The 15,342-nt window shown below is 35.1% G+C and overlaps 1 protein-coding gene across 1 annotated transcript in view; it reads right to left on the bottom strand.

Annotated features, from left to right (window-relative positions):
* Positions 1-15,342, bottom strand: part of ptprua (protein tyrosine phosphatase receptor type Ua) — a 320,172-nt gene that overhangs the window by 130,199 nt on the left and 174,631 nt on the right. Inside the window, exons 4-5 of the mRNA XM_067411023.1 lie at positions 14,622-14,703; positions 2,040-2,155 (exon numbers count right to left, since the gene is read on the bottom strand). Of these exons, the coding sequence (XP_067267124.1) occupies positions 2,040-2,155; positions 14,622-14,703 (198 nt within the window). The remainder of the gene's footprint in view (positions 1-2,039; positions 2,156-14,621; positions 14,704-15,342) is intronic.

Here is a 15,342-nt window from a genome sequence, read left to right as displayed (position 1 = left end):
TGGTGCCACCAGCCAGTAATCATAGCCATGACATCACTTTCCTGTTGCTGTAAAGAGATTATGTGGCATTTGTGGCTAAGGTTATTGCCTCAAAATATTCTGTGGTCCATGAGCAAAGATAGAAGATTTCAAATTGCTTCTGGGGGGCGGGGTCTGCACCAGACATTGAGATTTATGAGAATGTTAATGGGTACCTCCACATATTATAGTCCTATTAGTTTTACCATAAATCAAAAACTGGATGTGAAAAGGGAATACTAGATAAAATTCCTCAAGAAAATTCTGTGTGGTAAGCTGTAAGTGAATTCTGCTATCAGTGACATAATTTAAGGTACAATTACCAATTAGAGATATACATAATACAGTTTATATACATTTTCATGTTATTATAAAATGTTCTTATGGAAGCTTTTTTTCACCACTGAATTATAATAATAATAATAGTAGAAAGGTTAATGGTGACTTTTTATCTCACAAATCAGACTTTTTCTCGCAATTGCAAAAATCTCACAATTGTGACTTCAGAATTTAATGATATAAACTAGCAATTGACCCTTCACCACGAGTTTGATTGATAGGCGACCTAACCAATCATAATGCCGAATCCGCTATTTTGTCCGACAAAGCAGTCAGGGGAGTTGGCAGATTGATGTAGGTGGACTTCAACTTGAAAAATGGTATGTACTGATGTCTTTCCGCAATTGAAACAACATTTCTTCTGATGTTCATTTATGTTTATTTGATGCTATAAATGAACTGGTGGAAGAGATGATCGGTTCACGAGCCGCTTGAACTTAATTTGAAATTTGTTTCATATCAAAAGTAACGTGCTCTGTCTTGTCTGTCGACGTGTTGTCAGTGTCCTCTTTGCTCCGCAATGTATTTTTTACTGCGTGAGAACATGATGTGTGGCGAAAGATCATCATGGCTTGTCGGACATAGCAACAGTAACTAAAGGGGGCGGGTCTTTGCGAACTGTCAATTGCAAGTTATAAAATCAGAATTGTGATGTCAGTCAAAAATGTCAATATTCTTCATAATTGGACATAAATTATAATTCACAATTGCAAGTTTATATCTAAGAAGTATATATCTCACAATTCTGAGGAAAAAAAAATGTCAGAATTGTGAGAAAACAGTCAGAATTGTGACATATAAACAGAGTCAGAAAAAAGAAAACAGTCAGAATGTGAGTTTATATCTTGATTTCTGACTTTATGTCTTGCATATGTGAGTTTATATCCTGCAATTCTGACATTATAACTCAATTATCTTTTCTTTTTTATTCCGTTGAGGAAACAAGCTTCTATATGTTCCATTACATTTTGAAAGGAAAATTAATATTTCTCCCCTGATACATTTCCCTAGATGTGTTTGCTAGTTTTGTGACTGCAATAAAATAATAAAGCTATATTGGTGATAATGATGATATTTATCACAAAAAGAAAAGGTGTTTTGCCTAATATAAAAGGTATTAATATATTATTCAGTGTTCTTCACAACCACATTTATCTTGTATCAAGGATTAATAGATATGTTATTAAAAGAAATGTGCATTTTAGCATTTTTGGGTAAAATAATATATTTAGCAAAAAAAAAAAAAAAAGTGCCAAAATATACAGACAATTCAAGGTATACTGCCTAAAAATGTCACCTTATGCATTTTTCTTCCCAACCACACTTACCTTGTTTTAAAGATGTTTAGATATTTTATTGAATTACTTGATTCACCTTTATTCAAGTATGACTTTTGTATATTTTTATAACACTGCGCATAATGTACAGATGAATTGCATTTAATAATAAAATAATTCCATCTATCCTCTACACATCAAATAGGCCAGGAAGTGCAATTGCCTCTGCTTAATTAAAAAGGAAGTGCACTGAATTTTAATGAGCTTTTTTCTTCTTCTTTTTCTGAAGGTCACATGTTTCCGACTTCCAGCAGTTTAACATCCCAAATATAGTTTTTTCTAAGCTTGCTGCTTCATTAAGCAATAGCAGCTTATTAAAATTCAAATTCCCTCACACACACTAACCTCCATCAGGAAGGGATCAGTCTTAGCAGACCGTCCGGTTGCCACACACTGAAATGTGGCGTTCTGCCCTGCGTTCACCTCCACATCCCCGAGTCTGGAGAAATGAGGCACTTTATCTGTGGACAAAGAGAAGTAACAATTATTACTATGTTAAGCAAATTAAAACTGTAATCAAGTTAATTGCATGACATACTCATTAATTAATCAAATTAATCACAATTAATCACATTTGAATATTTGTGTCACAGTCACGTTCAGTTTGTTTTGGTTTTCATGGACTAGCCCTTTATTGTCATTAATCACATGTGCTCCTTTGTTCTAGTTTCCCGCCACTCATCAGTTACAATGGACACTAACAGTCATCATCACAGCTGTTCATATTTTAGTTAATCATCACTGTGTATTTATTTAGGTTTCTGCCTGTGTTATGTTTAGTTGTCCGGTATTGTTCGTGTCTTATGTTACAGGCTGTTTCGCATGTTGACTATCAGTTTGGATTGTTCTAATAAACCTTTTCATTATCATCATCGTCATCGTTGTCGTCATCATCTTCCTTTTCTTTGGGACCTTTTGCTGGAAATATTTATATATAATTCAAAGATGTTACTTTATTACTTGTTAAACATTTAATATTACACTAACAAGTAAATACAATTGTATTGTCATCTTGTAAAAATCATAAAAATCATTTTAAGGTAATGTGATATTCTTCACCATGTAAATACCATGGGAAATGAATATAGTCGTCATTCTTTCACATTGGTTCGTTTCCTAATACCTAGTTATCAGTTCTGTTTTTTCATTGGTTGTTTATGTCATGTGATTACTCATTGTCTTTTTTTAAGCCCCCATGTTTGCCATGGTCCTTGTTGTGTGTTGAAGTACGTATGCTGTTCCATGTTTCAAGTTCCAGGGGCCTCATTTATAAAACTTTCCATATATTTCATCCTAAAAGTGTACGTACGTAGAAAAGCTAGATTCTGTGTACACACAAAAGTTTTCAGATTTATAAGCCATGCGTATGCCAGAACCTGTGCAAAAAAATCTTTTTATAGACCCCAGTCAGCAGAAGATCCAGTCTCCTCCCTGTCTCCTCCCCAAAATCACCATATATGGAGCTTACAATGCCTATTTTTACTATGCATAACCTCATCTGCATATCATTTCCATGCATATTCCCATCCATGTGACACCACGGTAATAGCGTCAAAGGTACAAGACATTGGAAAATATTAGATACAGAAAAAAGCCATTTAAAAAAGCCATTTGTGCCATACACATTACATTGATAAAAATCATCCAATATCCTTATGTTTTAGAATAAATATATCAAAATATCCATTAAAAACAAAATTGTATAACATACTTTTCAGATAAAGTTTTTTGAATAGAGTTGATTCATTCATTTCCACTGGCCAAATAGTATTTAAATTGATTTAAACAATTCAAAAATATTTTGTCATAACATGAGATCTGCAGTTTAGTTTAAGAGGTATTATTGTGTGCCTAGTCATTAAAACAGCATGTCACAGGAAAAGTGATTAAAAGTAGCACATCCACTATCATAATTCATATAATTTTTGTTTAACTTTTGCACAATGACTTTATGTAATTTCAGTGCTTATCAACATTATTGAAAGTGGAATGTTAATGGAAATGCGTATATCAAAACTGAGTTTAAAATCGTTCTGTTTACTTCATTACTTTTCTCACTCTAGTAAAAGAGTTTGTACACGTGGTCTAGAGTTTCTGAACAGTACGCACATGTTTACGGCAAGTTTATTTTTTATAAATCCTGATATGTGCATGGAAAATCCTGTACATGTTTCTATGCCCATTTTGTACATATGCAATGGTTATAAATGTGGCCCCAGGTCATTGTTTATAGCCAGGTTCAGCTCAAGTTTCATGTTTTGTTTTGTTTCACATCTTGGATGAAGTTTATGTTTATGTTTCGAGACTTTCACAATAAACTGTTCTTGGGTTCTTCACACCATCATTCTCCTTCCATTGAATATAAGGCTACTTCCTGTCCTGTCCTGATTGGTTAATAGCTGTGTTTTATTGCTTCACCCAACAGTTCTGTGTATCACTACACAACACCCTTAGCAACAACTCTTAGCAACGTAAATTGTATGTTCTCAATTGATTGTTCATTGAAGCTCACTGTATTATGTAGAAGAGTATTGTGAGAAAGAGATTGATTGAGGGAGTTTATTACCTGCATTCAGATTTAGCATTTTCCTTGAGGTCAGTCCTATGTTCATAATAAAAAATCTGTTTAAATGTCCAATGTATTATCCTGTCCTTTTAACAGTTAAGGGGTTTTCCCATGACTGACAGCGCTAGTCAAAGCATTTGTCAGTTGCGTCTTGTCCCGTGTTCACAACAATTCATTCTTTTCAATGTAAAAGTCTTCGCTACGGACTGACACACTCATAAAGACAGCCTTTGCCGCCATCTAATGGCGTAATAATGTAACTTCTGTTGCTGTTCACGGTCAGGGACTGTTTTTTTTCCAGCGGAAGGAAGGCTTTTAGTTAAACTTTACTTCATGAAAGTTGCACTGATACGTATGTTTGGCTTTAATATTTGTATTGTGTGGTAACCATTTTATAATAGCAATAAGGTACTTGAGGCTAGTGCTGTATCGTGAATAAGTCACGGCTGAAGGGGTTGCAGGCAATCCACTTAACGTCGTGCCTTACAACGCCCTTCAGCCATGACTTATTCACGATACAGCACAGCCTCGAGTACATTATTGCCTACTTACTGTAGTTGTGTAATTCGTTATTAACTATTCATTTTCAGTTTTTAATTCATTATATGGTGATATAGAGAATTATGAAACTGTTGAGGTTTTGTTCAATTTAAAACAATTTGGTGTAGTGACAAGCCAAATTACTATCATCACTGTATTACTTATGGGCATAACAGGCAGTGCATATCATTTCTATTCATATTAATTTAATAATCATTTTTGTATGTGTTTGAGTTTTTTTTTTTTTTTTTTTTTTTTTTTAATATTCCCTGTAGTATTTGTTCTTTTCTTACTTCTTAAATCTTTTTAGCCCTCACCTTTTACCAATAAAATGCAAAATAAAAATGATTTATACCATTTCCCTAGTTGTTATGCAGTCCATTCATATCACTTATCTCTGAGCGTCATGTTTTGTCTTTATGCCCACGGAATGCCTCATTTGTTCTTATCTGCCTGTGCTTGTCAGCTCAGTATAAAATCATTACACGCTCTCGATATCAAGAGCACCGATGCCATAACATGTCTGCACTTCACTTATTCCGACACTTTGCTGAAAATACAAGCACTGCCAAATTTATTTTCTGTTAGAGTGAATCTGAATGAATGCAACGTGACCAATGCAAAACAAAATAGCGATCTGGACAGGAGGTAGACGTTCAATTCCTATAAGCCTTCTATATTTTTCAGAGCATCATAATGAGAAGTCTGCAAGCGCTGAATGCTCAAAACACTCGCAAACCACCATCTAAAGTAAATTCTATAGCTTTTACCTAAAGACCGGTTCTTGAAAAGCACTTTGCTCGCTTCCACACAATACATCTCTTCAGTGGCCTTCCAGCTCTCATCTATAATTGCATCAGTCTGCTAACACGTCACTAATAAGTGAAGTTTAATGATGGCTTTCCTATGGCAGCGATTTAAAAAAGCCAGATGTAAATGGATACAATGAAATCTCAGTTTGTTCTGCCTGAGTGAGCTGAGGCCAGAGCTGTATGGTGTTTTATTGACTGTTTAATAGGTAACTCATAATTTGAATTAAGATGTTGGTCGTTTAACTGCCATTTTTGTTGCTGTAATACCATGTGTGTGTATTGGTTGCACTGAAGAATTCCCTATTATTGAATATAAGAGTAAAATAACATTGATTTTAAGGATTAAGTCTAGTGACAAACATACGTGATGGCAGCAATTTTCAGAGGAGAGTAAATCTTTGTTCCTCTACTTGTGAGTGCTTGTGCGCTGCTGACAAACAGAACTTCAAGCTCCAATATAGCAAAAAGTGCCATTATGTAAACAATGTGCTGACTATCGATGGGTCTGATGGTCCAATTTGAACTGAAATCACAAAAAATATTGCAAACCATAACAATGTACCCAACAAAATGTTTTATTATTGTAGATAATATTTTGGAAAAATTGAGAGGACGCTTGAAATAATGTTCAAAGTGGCCACCACAGAAGAAAATATCATATGATTCTAGTCACATGGTGTTGTGATATAGCTTTTTTTAGTTGCATGGGGTTGTTCAGTTGGTAATAATTTAAAAATATTTTAATTCAATTTAAACTTTTTTTTTTTTTTTTTTAATGAGAGAAGCAAATAAATACTATCTTATCCAATAAAGGTACAGTCAAACCAAAATTTATTCAGACACCTTGAACATTTCATTCATTATTACAGTTTATTTTAAAAAAATGGTAATAAAATATGACAAGATCTCAGAGTTAAACTGTGTCAGAAAAAAAAACAATCTTAATTATGTCAGATAAAGGTGCAATATTTAATAATTTTGTCCGCTAGAGGTCGCTAGAAGCCTATTCAAAACAAAGGTGTAGCTTGATGACGGCAAGTTTTAGAGCGGAATCTTGGGACATGTGGTCTCCATCTCAATGGACGGTGCAAAAGAATAGGGATTGGAGTTGGGAAGAAACCATGTTCATGGAAGCGATTATTAACGTTACTGTAGTATGAAGCAGAGCAGGACCGAGTGTTGTGGAGCTGAACGAGGCCGCTGGAGCGATTGTGCAACACGTGACTCATGAGCAGCAGAACTTTTATTATGACACAGTCGCCGGCGCCGGCGCCACTTCCGCTTTTTAAAATATCATATTAAATACTGGATGGCTTGTGTTGATAAATGGCATGCAATTAATTTTAAAATGTATTGTATCATGGATAAAATTATATATTACTGTTAAAGCTGCATCTGATTATGCTATGTTAGCTATTTGACAAAATAGTGTTTTTCTCTGAGGCATGGTAAAGCATGGCACTCAAAAAAAAAATCAAGAAAATTGACAAACAATAGGACTAAATGTGTTGAGCTATATAACAACAATTCATTTTCTGTCTATACATTTATCAAAACAGATGTTCCCTTGACTATTAAAATGTGTAATATTTTAAAGCGTCTTTGGTTTGGTCCATGGTTTCTACAAAATAATACAGGAAACGGAGGCAGACACGTTAACGCGGGTATGACGCAATTGACAGGCGACTCCTCACACGTCCCGGAGCCTTGGTTAAAATTGCAATTTTCTCACAACTTACAAATAGTTGGAAACATTTGGGATATTGTAAGTACTCAAGTGAACAAAATATATAACACTGGCCTAGTGGTTTTTAGATATTTTACTGCAAAAATTTTACATATTGCACCTTTAAGCAAAACATGGTCAGGTCAAAGTGTCTGAATAATTTTTGGTCCCAAATTTGTATCGATTTTACTGGTGGTCCACAGTATGAAGAATTGTTGGGTATAATATGTCACAGTTTACTTTATTTTGCTATCCTCACTTACATAAATTAACTATAGTGTCCTGCACCAACTAGTAAAGTAAACTGGTTTGGTTTGACTATATATAAAAAAGGCCAAAATATAAATTACTTACAAATTAAAAAAAAAAAAAAAAAAAAGCCCATTTCAATCAAACTGAAACATAGGATGCACAAAATATTTGTGTGATAACATATTTTTGCTTTTCCGTAATGGATAGAAATGCTTTTTCTGAAGAAAATTGTAGAGAAAGTTAACAGTAACTGTCAGACTAAAAGCATGATAACACCCTCTCTGAGAAGTTACATCACTAAATGTCATCACTAAACATAAAGTCTCTGACAGCTATCAAAGCAGCGTTATCATAAACATTTTTTTTAATGACAATGTTGACCATTCTTACTGTTGTTTCCATCATCTCTTGACATGATCAAGGCAAAACTTTTAAAATCATGGCTCGAGACATTTTTTTTACATTGTATTTGACCTCAGTCTTTCTGTTTTTGAATATAAGAACACCTCCTATGTAAATGATCTTCGAAGAAACAACTGGTGTCTTGTTAACATGAACCTGAACTTTTCCTTGAGGCTGATTAGTTGTTCAGACATTCGGACGACCCTCCGTCTAGTCGATTTAGAAAATATCCGTAAAGCAAACAAGGAAAATGTAGGACAGACAAGCCTGTCTGCTCTGGTTGTGACTCCAGAGGCATAATTTCGCTCTACTTCTGGAACCGTGTGGTATCTGAGCAAAAACCTCACAGCACTGCCTTTGGCAAGAGCACAGGATTCTGGGTAAACACAATGGCCTGTTTTTGTCACAATGTCTCCATAGTTTACAGACATCCTAAATCTGGCCACTGATCAGTGAATCTAAAACTGCTTAATGGAATCCTCCCATAATCCATATTCCTTCTTTTGTATTTCTGTTTGCCAAATTCATAGAAATATAGCTTTGTATTCATGTTGGTTCCATGTGTGTAAAAAAAAAAAAAAAAAAAAAAAAAAACAACAACAACAACAACAACAACAACAGCAACAACAAAAAACAGTTACAACAGTTTTATACAAAAAAATTTTCGGACCAAAAATAACAATCATCAATGGAGAAAACATATATACACACACACCATTATACATCACCATACTTCCCCAGTTATCACAGTACATCAGGTTTTTATTTTTTGTTGTTGTTGTTGTTGTTTATTATTACAGGTTTTCTGAAACGTTATGTTTAAATATGCAAATGATGCACTCTAATCTAATTAAATATTCGCTAAATTCCATATATTTTCAGAACATAAATCTAAAGATTGGATTAAGCCAAGTTCATTTTTTTTTTTTTTTTTTTTTAGTTGACATATTATTTTTTACAGGAAGGATTTTGGATACCTCTTACATAAATCAGAAAATAACGTCAACAGTCAGCAAATTTTGCCAATTTCTTATATTTGTATTAGACTTGCTGACATTTTCACAAAGTCTTGGGGGTCTACAGTGGTCATCTCTGTAATGCAATTTCTCTTTTTTTAATACTTTTGCTGCGTCCCAATTCGCATACTATGCGTCCTAAATAGTATTCGAAAAAAGAATTAGTATGTCCCAAATCGTAGTATGTTGAAATGAGTATTCCAAAGATACCCGGATGGTGTACTTTTTCCGGTTAGAATTCGAAGTGCAGATCCGTGTACACTTCTAACGGCTAATATTGCCCATAACACATTGCGCTGTGGATGAGGATTCGATTAGAACTACAAATACGAATAAAAAGTGTTTAAAAACTACAAACATGATGGACGTGCGAGGTACGACGGTTAAGATAAAGGGGCTTGAATGATTAATAAGCAGTGTCTAACCTGACAAAAAGATATTTATTAAATGTTATCCACATTATATTTCATCTGCAACAGCATTGTGAACTTTTATAACGATGTGTTTGGTCATTAACTTTTAAATGCATCATAATGCAAAGACGAGGAGAGTTCTCTGCATGAAAGACCCATGACTGGCAGATCAACGTGCGACTACATTTCTCTCCGAAACAGTAGGAAAATAAATATAATTCAATGTGGAGGATTTTAACTATGACAAGATGATTGACAGGGTAGTTTAAACAGTTACAGGTTGAGTAACTAAGCAACAGAACGTCCGTTAAAGACGCAGTTATGACGAGGTAGTATGTCCCAAAACTTGCATAATCTTCTACTACACACTCAAAAGTATGTACTTTTTCTTTACAAAAACAGTACATACTTTTAGGACGTAGTATAAGTAGGCGAATTGGGACGCAGCATTTGTCTTTACTTTGTCCTTACATGTCAACAAAATGGCTTCCTGATATTTGATTTAATAGCACAAGTAATTTAATATTAATAATAGATTTAATAATTAATATATTACTATATTTGTTATTTACATATAATAATAAATATTAACAAAGGCTTATGGAAAACAAGAATAAGCCAGTCCATTCTAAAGTTCCTTCAAGCATGTTGTTTTATCAAGTCATGCTATAAATGCTGATGTCACGTCTGTTTTGGGTTTTTGTTCATGCGTAGGTTTCATGTCCGTTATTTTGTTCTTGCCATGTCTTATGCTTCCCTAGTCTTTTGTCATGTTCTAATTGGTTTAGTCTGGTCATGTGTCATGTTCTCTGATTGGTTCATTAAATTGATTGTGCACAGGTGTCCCTTGTCTGCTCATTAGTCTCTCTGTATAAATAGCCCTCATGTTTCATTGTTCTTGGGTCTAGCTTTGTTCTTTGTAACCTGCTGTTGGTGACTGTTATGTTGTCAAGTCATGCTTAGTCAAGTTTATGTTTGTTTGCTTTACTCACTTTGGATTGTTGTAAATAAAATTTCACTTGGGATCTCACTCAAAATCTCAAAATCAAGATCTCATGTCTTTTGACTTGCCACTGTGAAATCGTTATTACAATCGGCAGGTTTGTGGTCTTGTGGTCTGGGCGAATCATCTCGTGTGTGCGTTTGGAGGATTATAATGTAAAAAAAGTTTAAACTGCCCTTATGTCTGTGATCTCTCATGGTTTTAAAATTGGTTAAGAGTTGAAAATCGTCTAGTGTATCCCAGGTCTAACAAAGCAAAATTCAAGGATTTGACAGATTTTGTTGGTGAGAACACATGTGGAAAAAACAACCAGATACAAACACAGAAATGTCAAGAGTTGGAAAGGGGAAAGGGGAAGTGTGAATGCCTAAGGTTGGGCAGTCTGGTTGTCACGCAGCCTCTGTGAAAATGTGTGAACAGCAGTACCTAAAAACCATACTTGAGTAAAAGTACAGATACTTTGCATTGAAAATGACTCCACTACAAGTTACAAGTAACTAATTCCAAAACGACTTGAGTAAAAGTATCTGATTTTAACAGTACTTAAGTATTTTACTCGTGCTGAATGTAGGCTCAGAGATGCACTAGTCCTGAGAGACTGCCAGTGAAAATAAGAAAAAATCGGTTTGTAAGATGAGAAATCAAGTTTATTTTCTAAAATCAAAATAAAACTGAACACCTCAATATTGCAATAAATCAAGGTCGACACAACCTTTTAAATGTCTACAAACTCTCAAGTCTCAGTTAATCTCAAGTGGCCATAAGTAAACCAATATCCGTCAAAACAGTCTTGTCAATATAGCGAATAAATAAAACGATGTTAAGGAAAAATGAAATAGTCAAAGTGTACATTCTGGTTTGAGCCTCATCACCAGCTGCAGTCAATTCCTCATCTAATAAATCAATCACCTGCGATCAGCAACTACCTGCTAATGCACTCACATTCATGCCTCAAAATAACCTTGTTGACAAGTTTTGGGTGAATGCTCAAGATATAGTACCTTCAGTGCCCTTAGATGGTGATATCGCTTCTTTATATATAAACTGCTGCAGAAAAAGTTAGCCGCCATGAAAAATGTAATTTGTAATTGCATTACTCATCACAAATGTAGTGGAGTAAAAAGTACATTTACTTGTTCAAAACTGTAGTCAAGTAGAGAGTAAAAGTTGCCAATATCTTTGATACTCAGTACAACTACAAAAGCCAAAAAGATACTTAAGTACAGTAACTAATTACATTTACTCAAATACTTTACACCACTGGTGAACAGATATCTGTTGGGCGGCTGCATCTGCAGAGGACCACAGTGATCTGGTGCTTTTGGGAAACCTGTCTCCATGGTGACAGTCTTTCATCCTGACCCCAGGACTGGTTCTTCCATTGCCATTCAAGACGACAAATGCTTGTTGCTTGAGGTGAGGTTTTGCGGTAAGGGCCTCTGGGTGAATTTTTCAGAGACAAACAGCGGCTCTTAGGCGAGCCGGTCTGTCTTGATCAGACAGTATGTCTCGATAGCTTTTAATTTCTCAGATACACTCTATATTATCATCCATTACCATTAATGAGAATTGTACTTCAGGTAATGCACAGTCAGCTGAAGATTGCAGAAGAAATTACATACGCTACTACAGTCGGAACTAGCTAGTTATGGTGTTTCAAAACTTAGTGAGCTGCTGTGCTGTCTACAAAGGCAACTATCTTCAAATAATCAAACTTCTTTAGTGATTGATTTGAAATGCGTGCCACACAAATGTGATGTTTGCTTATATTATTGCAAATTTATAGGGATAATAATTTGGTTTAGGTTACACTATTTTAGGGTGATGTTGTCACAGTGTAATTACACAAATAAGTACTGAGTAATATTAACTACACATACCTACTATAGGATTAAGTTTAGGGTTAGGCTTTAGTTGAGGGTTAGTTAATTGTAATTATGCATAATTTACTTGTATTACTATTGTATATAATTAGTTACATTTTAAATTATTGTTTGGTTACTCTATTTTAAGATGTCCTTGTTACAGTGTAGTTATACATTTATGTACTGAGTAATATAAATTAACCACATGTCACTTACTTTAAGGTATGGTTAGGAATAGGTTTTGGTTTAGAGCTAGTTGCTTGTAATTATGCATAATGTACTGTTATTACTACAGTAAGTACATGTAACTATGTAATAAGGGCACTATAAAATAAAGTGTTAATGATTGTTTTATAGTAAAGAAAATAGATTAATAACTGCATAATAATAACTGCAGTACATATAATTAGTTGATGTAAACATGAAAACATGAATACTTCTTGCAAGCACACATAGCAAGCAAAATAATGTCATGTCAGGGAATATAGAGTGATCGGTTAGCAATTTATTTTAGGTTTGCAGAGACTGTCAGCAGTTTTTGCAATGTTTACAGTTGGTCTCCATCAGCAATGTGTAAATTTGCCAAACAGAGCATCATCTTCCTGTCTCTAAAGTTCACTGTTACTGTACTATACACCACAACAGTAGAATCCAGAAAATTGCAAAGGTAGATATAATTGAGTGTTTTTAAATATTAATGCAACTTAAAAAAAAAAAAAAAAAAAAAATGCTGATAAAAAACATGGCCATCTGTTATCAGTAAATTAATATTTTCCCACCCATAAAGTGTTACTAGCTAAACCTCAGAGTTCATTAATTTGATTTCACCCCTGGGATACTTTTGCAATCATTTTAAGAATGCATAACCAAATCAAAATCAAAAAATACAGTGAAAACAGTAATATTGAGAAATATTATTACAATTTAAAAGAAAGTGTCACTTAGAGCCCTGTCTACATTATTTAAGTCTGGGCAGACAGCAATGATTTTAGTGCAATTAGAGATTCTAGGAAAGCTTTTCAAATGTATAAGGAAGAAATTGTACAGCAAGAAATTCAATTATAAGGTTCTTGCACATTTCAGAGCCTCTATTTTTATTTTTCAAACACAATAATAAAGCTTTTATCAGCCTAAAACAGCATTTTGAACAGAGAGCTTTAAACTGTCCAGGTATTTCCCAGAAGCATTGCGAGCCCAAGTTGATCGCAAAGATCACTGCCAACAATGTTCTCAACGATCAACTTAGCTCACAGTGATTTTGTGAAATGTAGCCCAGAAAATGTAACCATAAAATGTAATAGATTTAATCTCAAAAGATGATTTGTAGGATTGTTACGCGCCCAAGTGGTGTAGAGAGAGCTTGTTCAAATCATTAACCCTATGTATAAGTAATAGTAAAAGCAGGGATTTGCCACTAATGATCAAACTTTTGTTAAGTTGTCTCCCTCTCATAAGAGTGTCTCTGCACTCATGCAGAAAAAAAATGAACTCTTTAAATATATGTAAAAGCTCAACACTGGGCTTTGGGTAAAAGTCTTCATGTGCCTGTTTCTGGAGCATTTGCAATTACATCCTTGCTGTGGGGTGCAAAATTGAAATGCAGGAGGTCTACAGTCGACTCCATCAAATTAAAGCAGCCCACAAACGGAGTCTCACAATTCAACAGCACGATCCCCATCCGCATACAATCTCCTTTCTCCAGCATTCCTGTCAGCATGACTGCACTGCATTTCCCAGAAGTCAGCAGGTAGCGAGACTCACAGTGGGCCGTGGCTTGGAGCGCCCAAGTCCAAACTACTGGAGCAGAATTATGAGGTGTCCACTAACACAAACTTCCAGCAGAGCTAATGGAGTGTAGGTCAGCAGGTGAGTGAGGACACAGGAACAGTGAGAAGAGAGAAAAATAACAGCACAGAGATGGACACAGGAGATTCACTCTTATTCACACCTGAGCGAAGCAACAGATTAAGTAGCGGCACACAGGGCACAAAAGCCAAAGAGAGAAGCCCTTTTTCTTTCTTCTTCCCACAGAAAATAAATAAATCTAAGACGACGACCGCTGGGACAGAAAGATGGAGTGATATCTGCACAAAAGGTCAGCCGCAGGAAGTGGACGTGAGCAAGAACAAGAGAAATGGAAGGCAAAGTGTCAGTGGATAATTGTCTTTTATGATGGCTATTCAGATCAAAAGCAAGTACCCCGAGACTCTGATGAGAGGAATTGGCCACCTTTGTTCCTCATTCCGGGTGGGCCGACCTGGTCATACGCCCCCCTCTAGGCTGGAAAAGGTCAGTGAGAGTGTGTTTCTGTGTGTAGCAGGGCATAACTTACAGCAGGGGTAGTTTAACAGCACTATGTCGTCCAGGCCGATGTAACCCTTCTGCTCGGATGAGACTGTGGCTTCAAAAACGATCTGCAAGGAAAGATATGAAAAAGTGAGATGAAAAAAGAGAACAATGTTATAGACATTTCATCTAACAAACTTATAATGTGAACAAGATATGATGTGAGGTTTATGAATTTGTAACCAAATCAGCATGCTATGAGCCACTCTAACAGGGAAACCTCTTGAAGCCAGGGAGCTTTCGATCCGGGTCACGGCACCAACATAACTGGTCCTACTTGTGCCGCTTCACGCAGGATTTGAACTAGCATCAACATGATTCTCAGTTAACATGGGGTCACATTTATCGCTGCTCGGCAAAATTTCACTGGTGAAATCCAGGCATTTCAATAGGAATCTATGTGAGGTGGAAAAGTTCCCCATGCAGTTTTCACTCATGTTTGCAATCACTGACAGAACAGAAAGCTGCAAACATCCCTACACTATTGACAATGGACCTTTTTTTTTGCCTGAAGAAATTTGCCTAAATTTCACTGAGCTCACGTTTACATATTTGAATTACAAAAAAAAAAAAAATCATTGTAACTTTTTCCTCAAACATTTAATCACAGATATGTTTATTATTATTATTATTATAGTTACATAAAAATTAAAAATGCTTTGGTAATTTTGTAAACATAGTTACTGAAAAAAAAATAGCCTTTATTG

The sequence above is a fragment of the Chanodichthys erythropterus genome, chromosome 15 (genome assembly GCF_024489055.1).
Source record: "Chanodichthys erythropterus isolate Z2021 chromosome 15, ASM2448905v1, whole genome shotgun sequence".
NCBI classification, from domain to species: domain Eukaryota; kingdom Metazoa; phylum Chordata; class Actinopteri; order Cypriniformes; family Xenocyprididae; genus Chanodichthys; species Chanodichthys erythropterus.
This window is presented reverse-complemented; position numbering and strand designations above follow the sequence as displayed.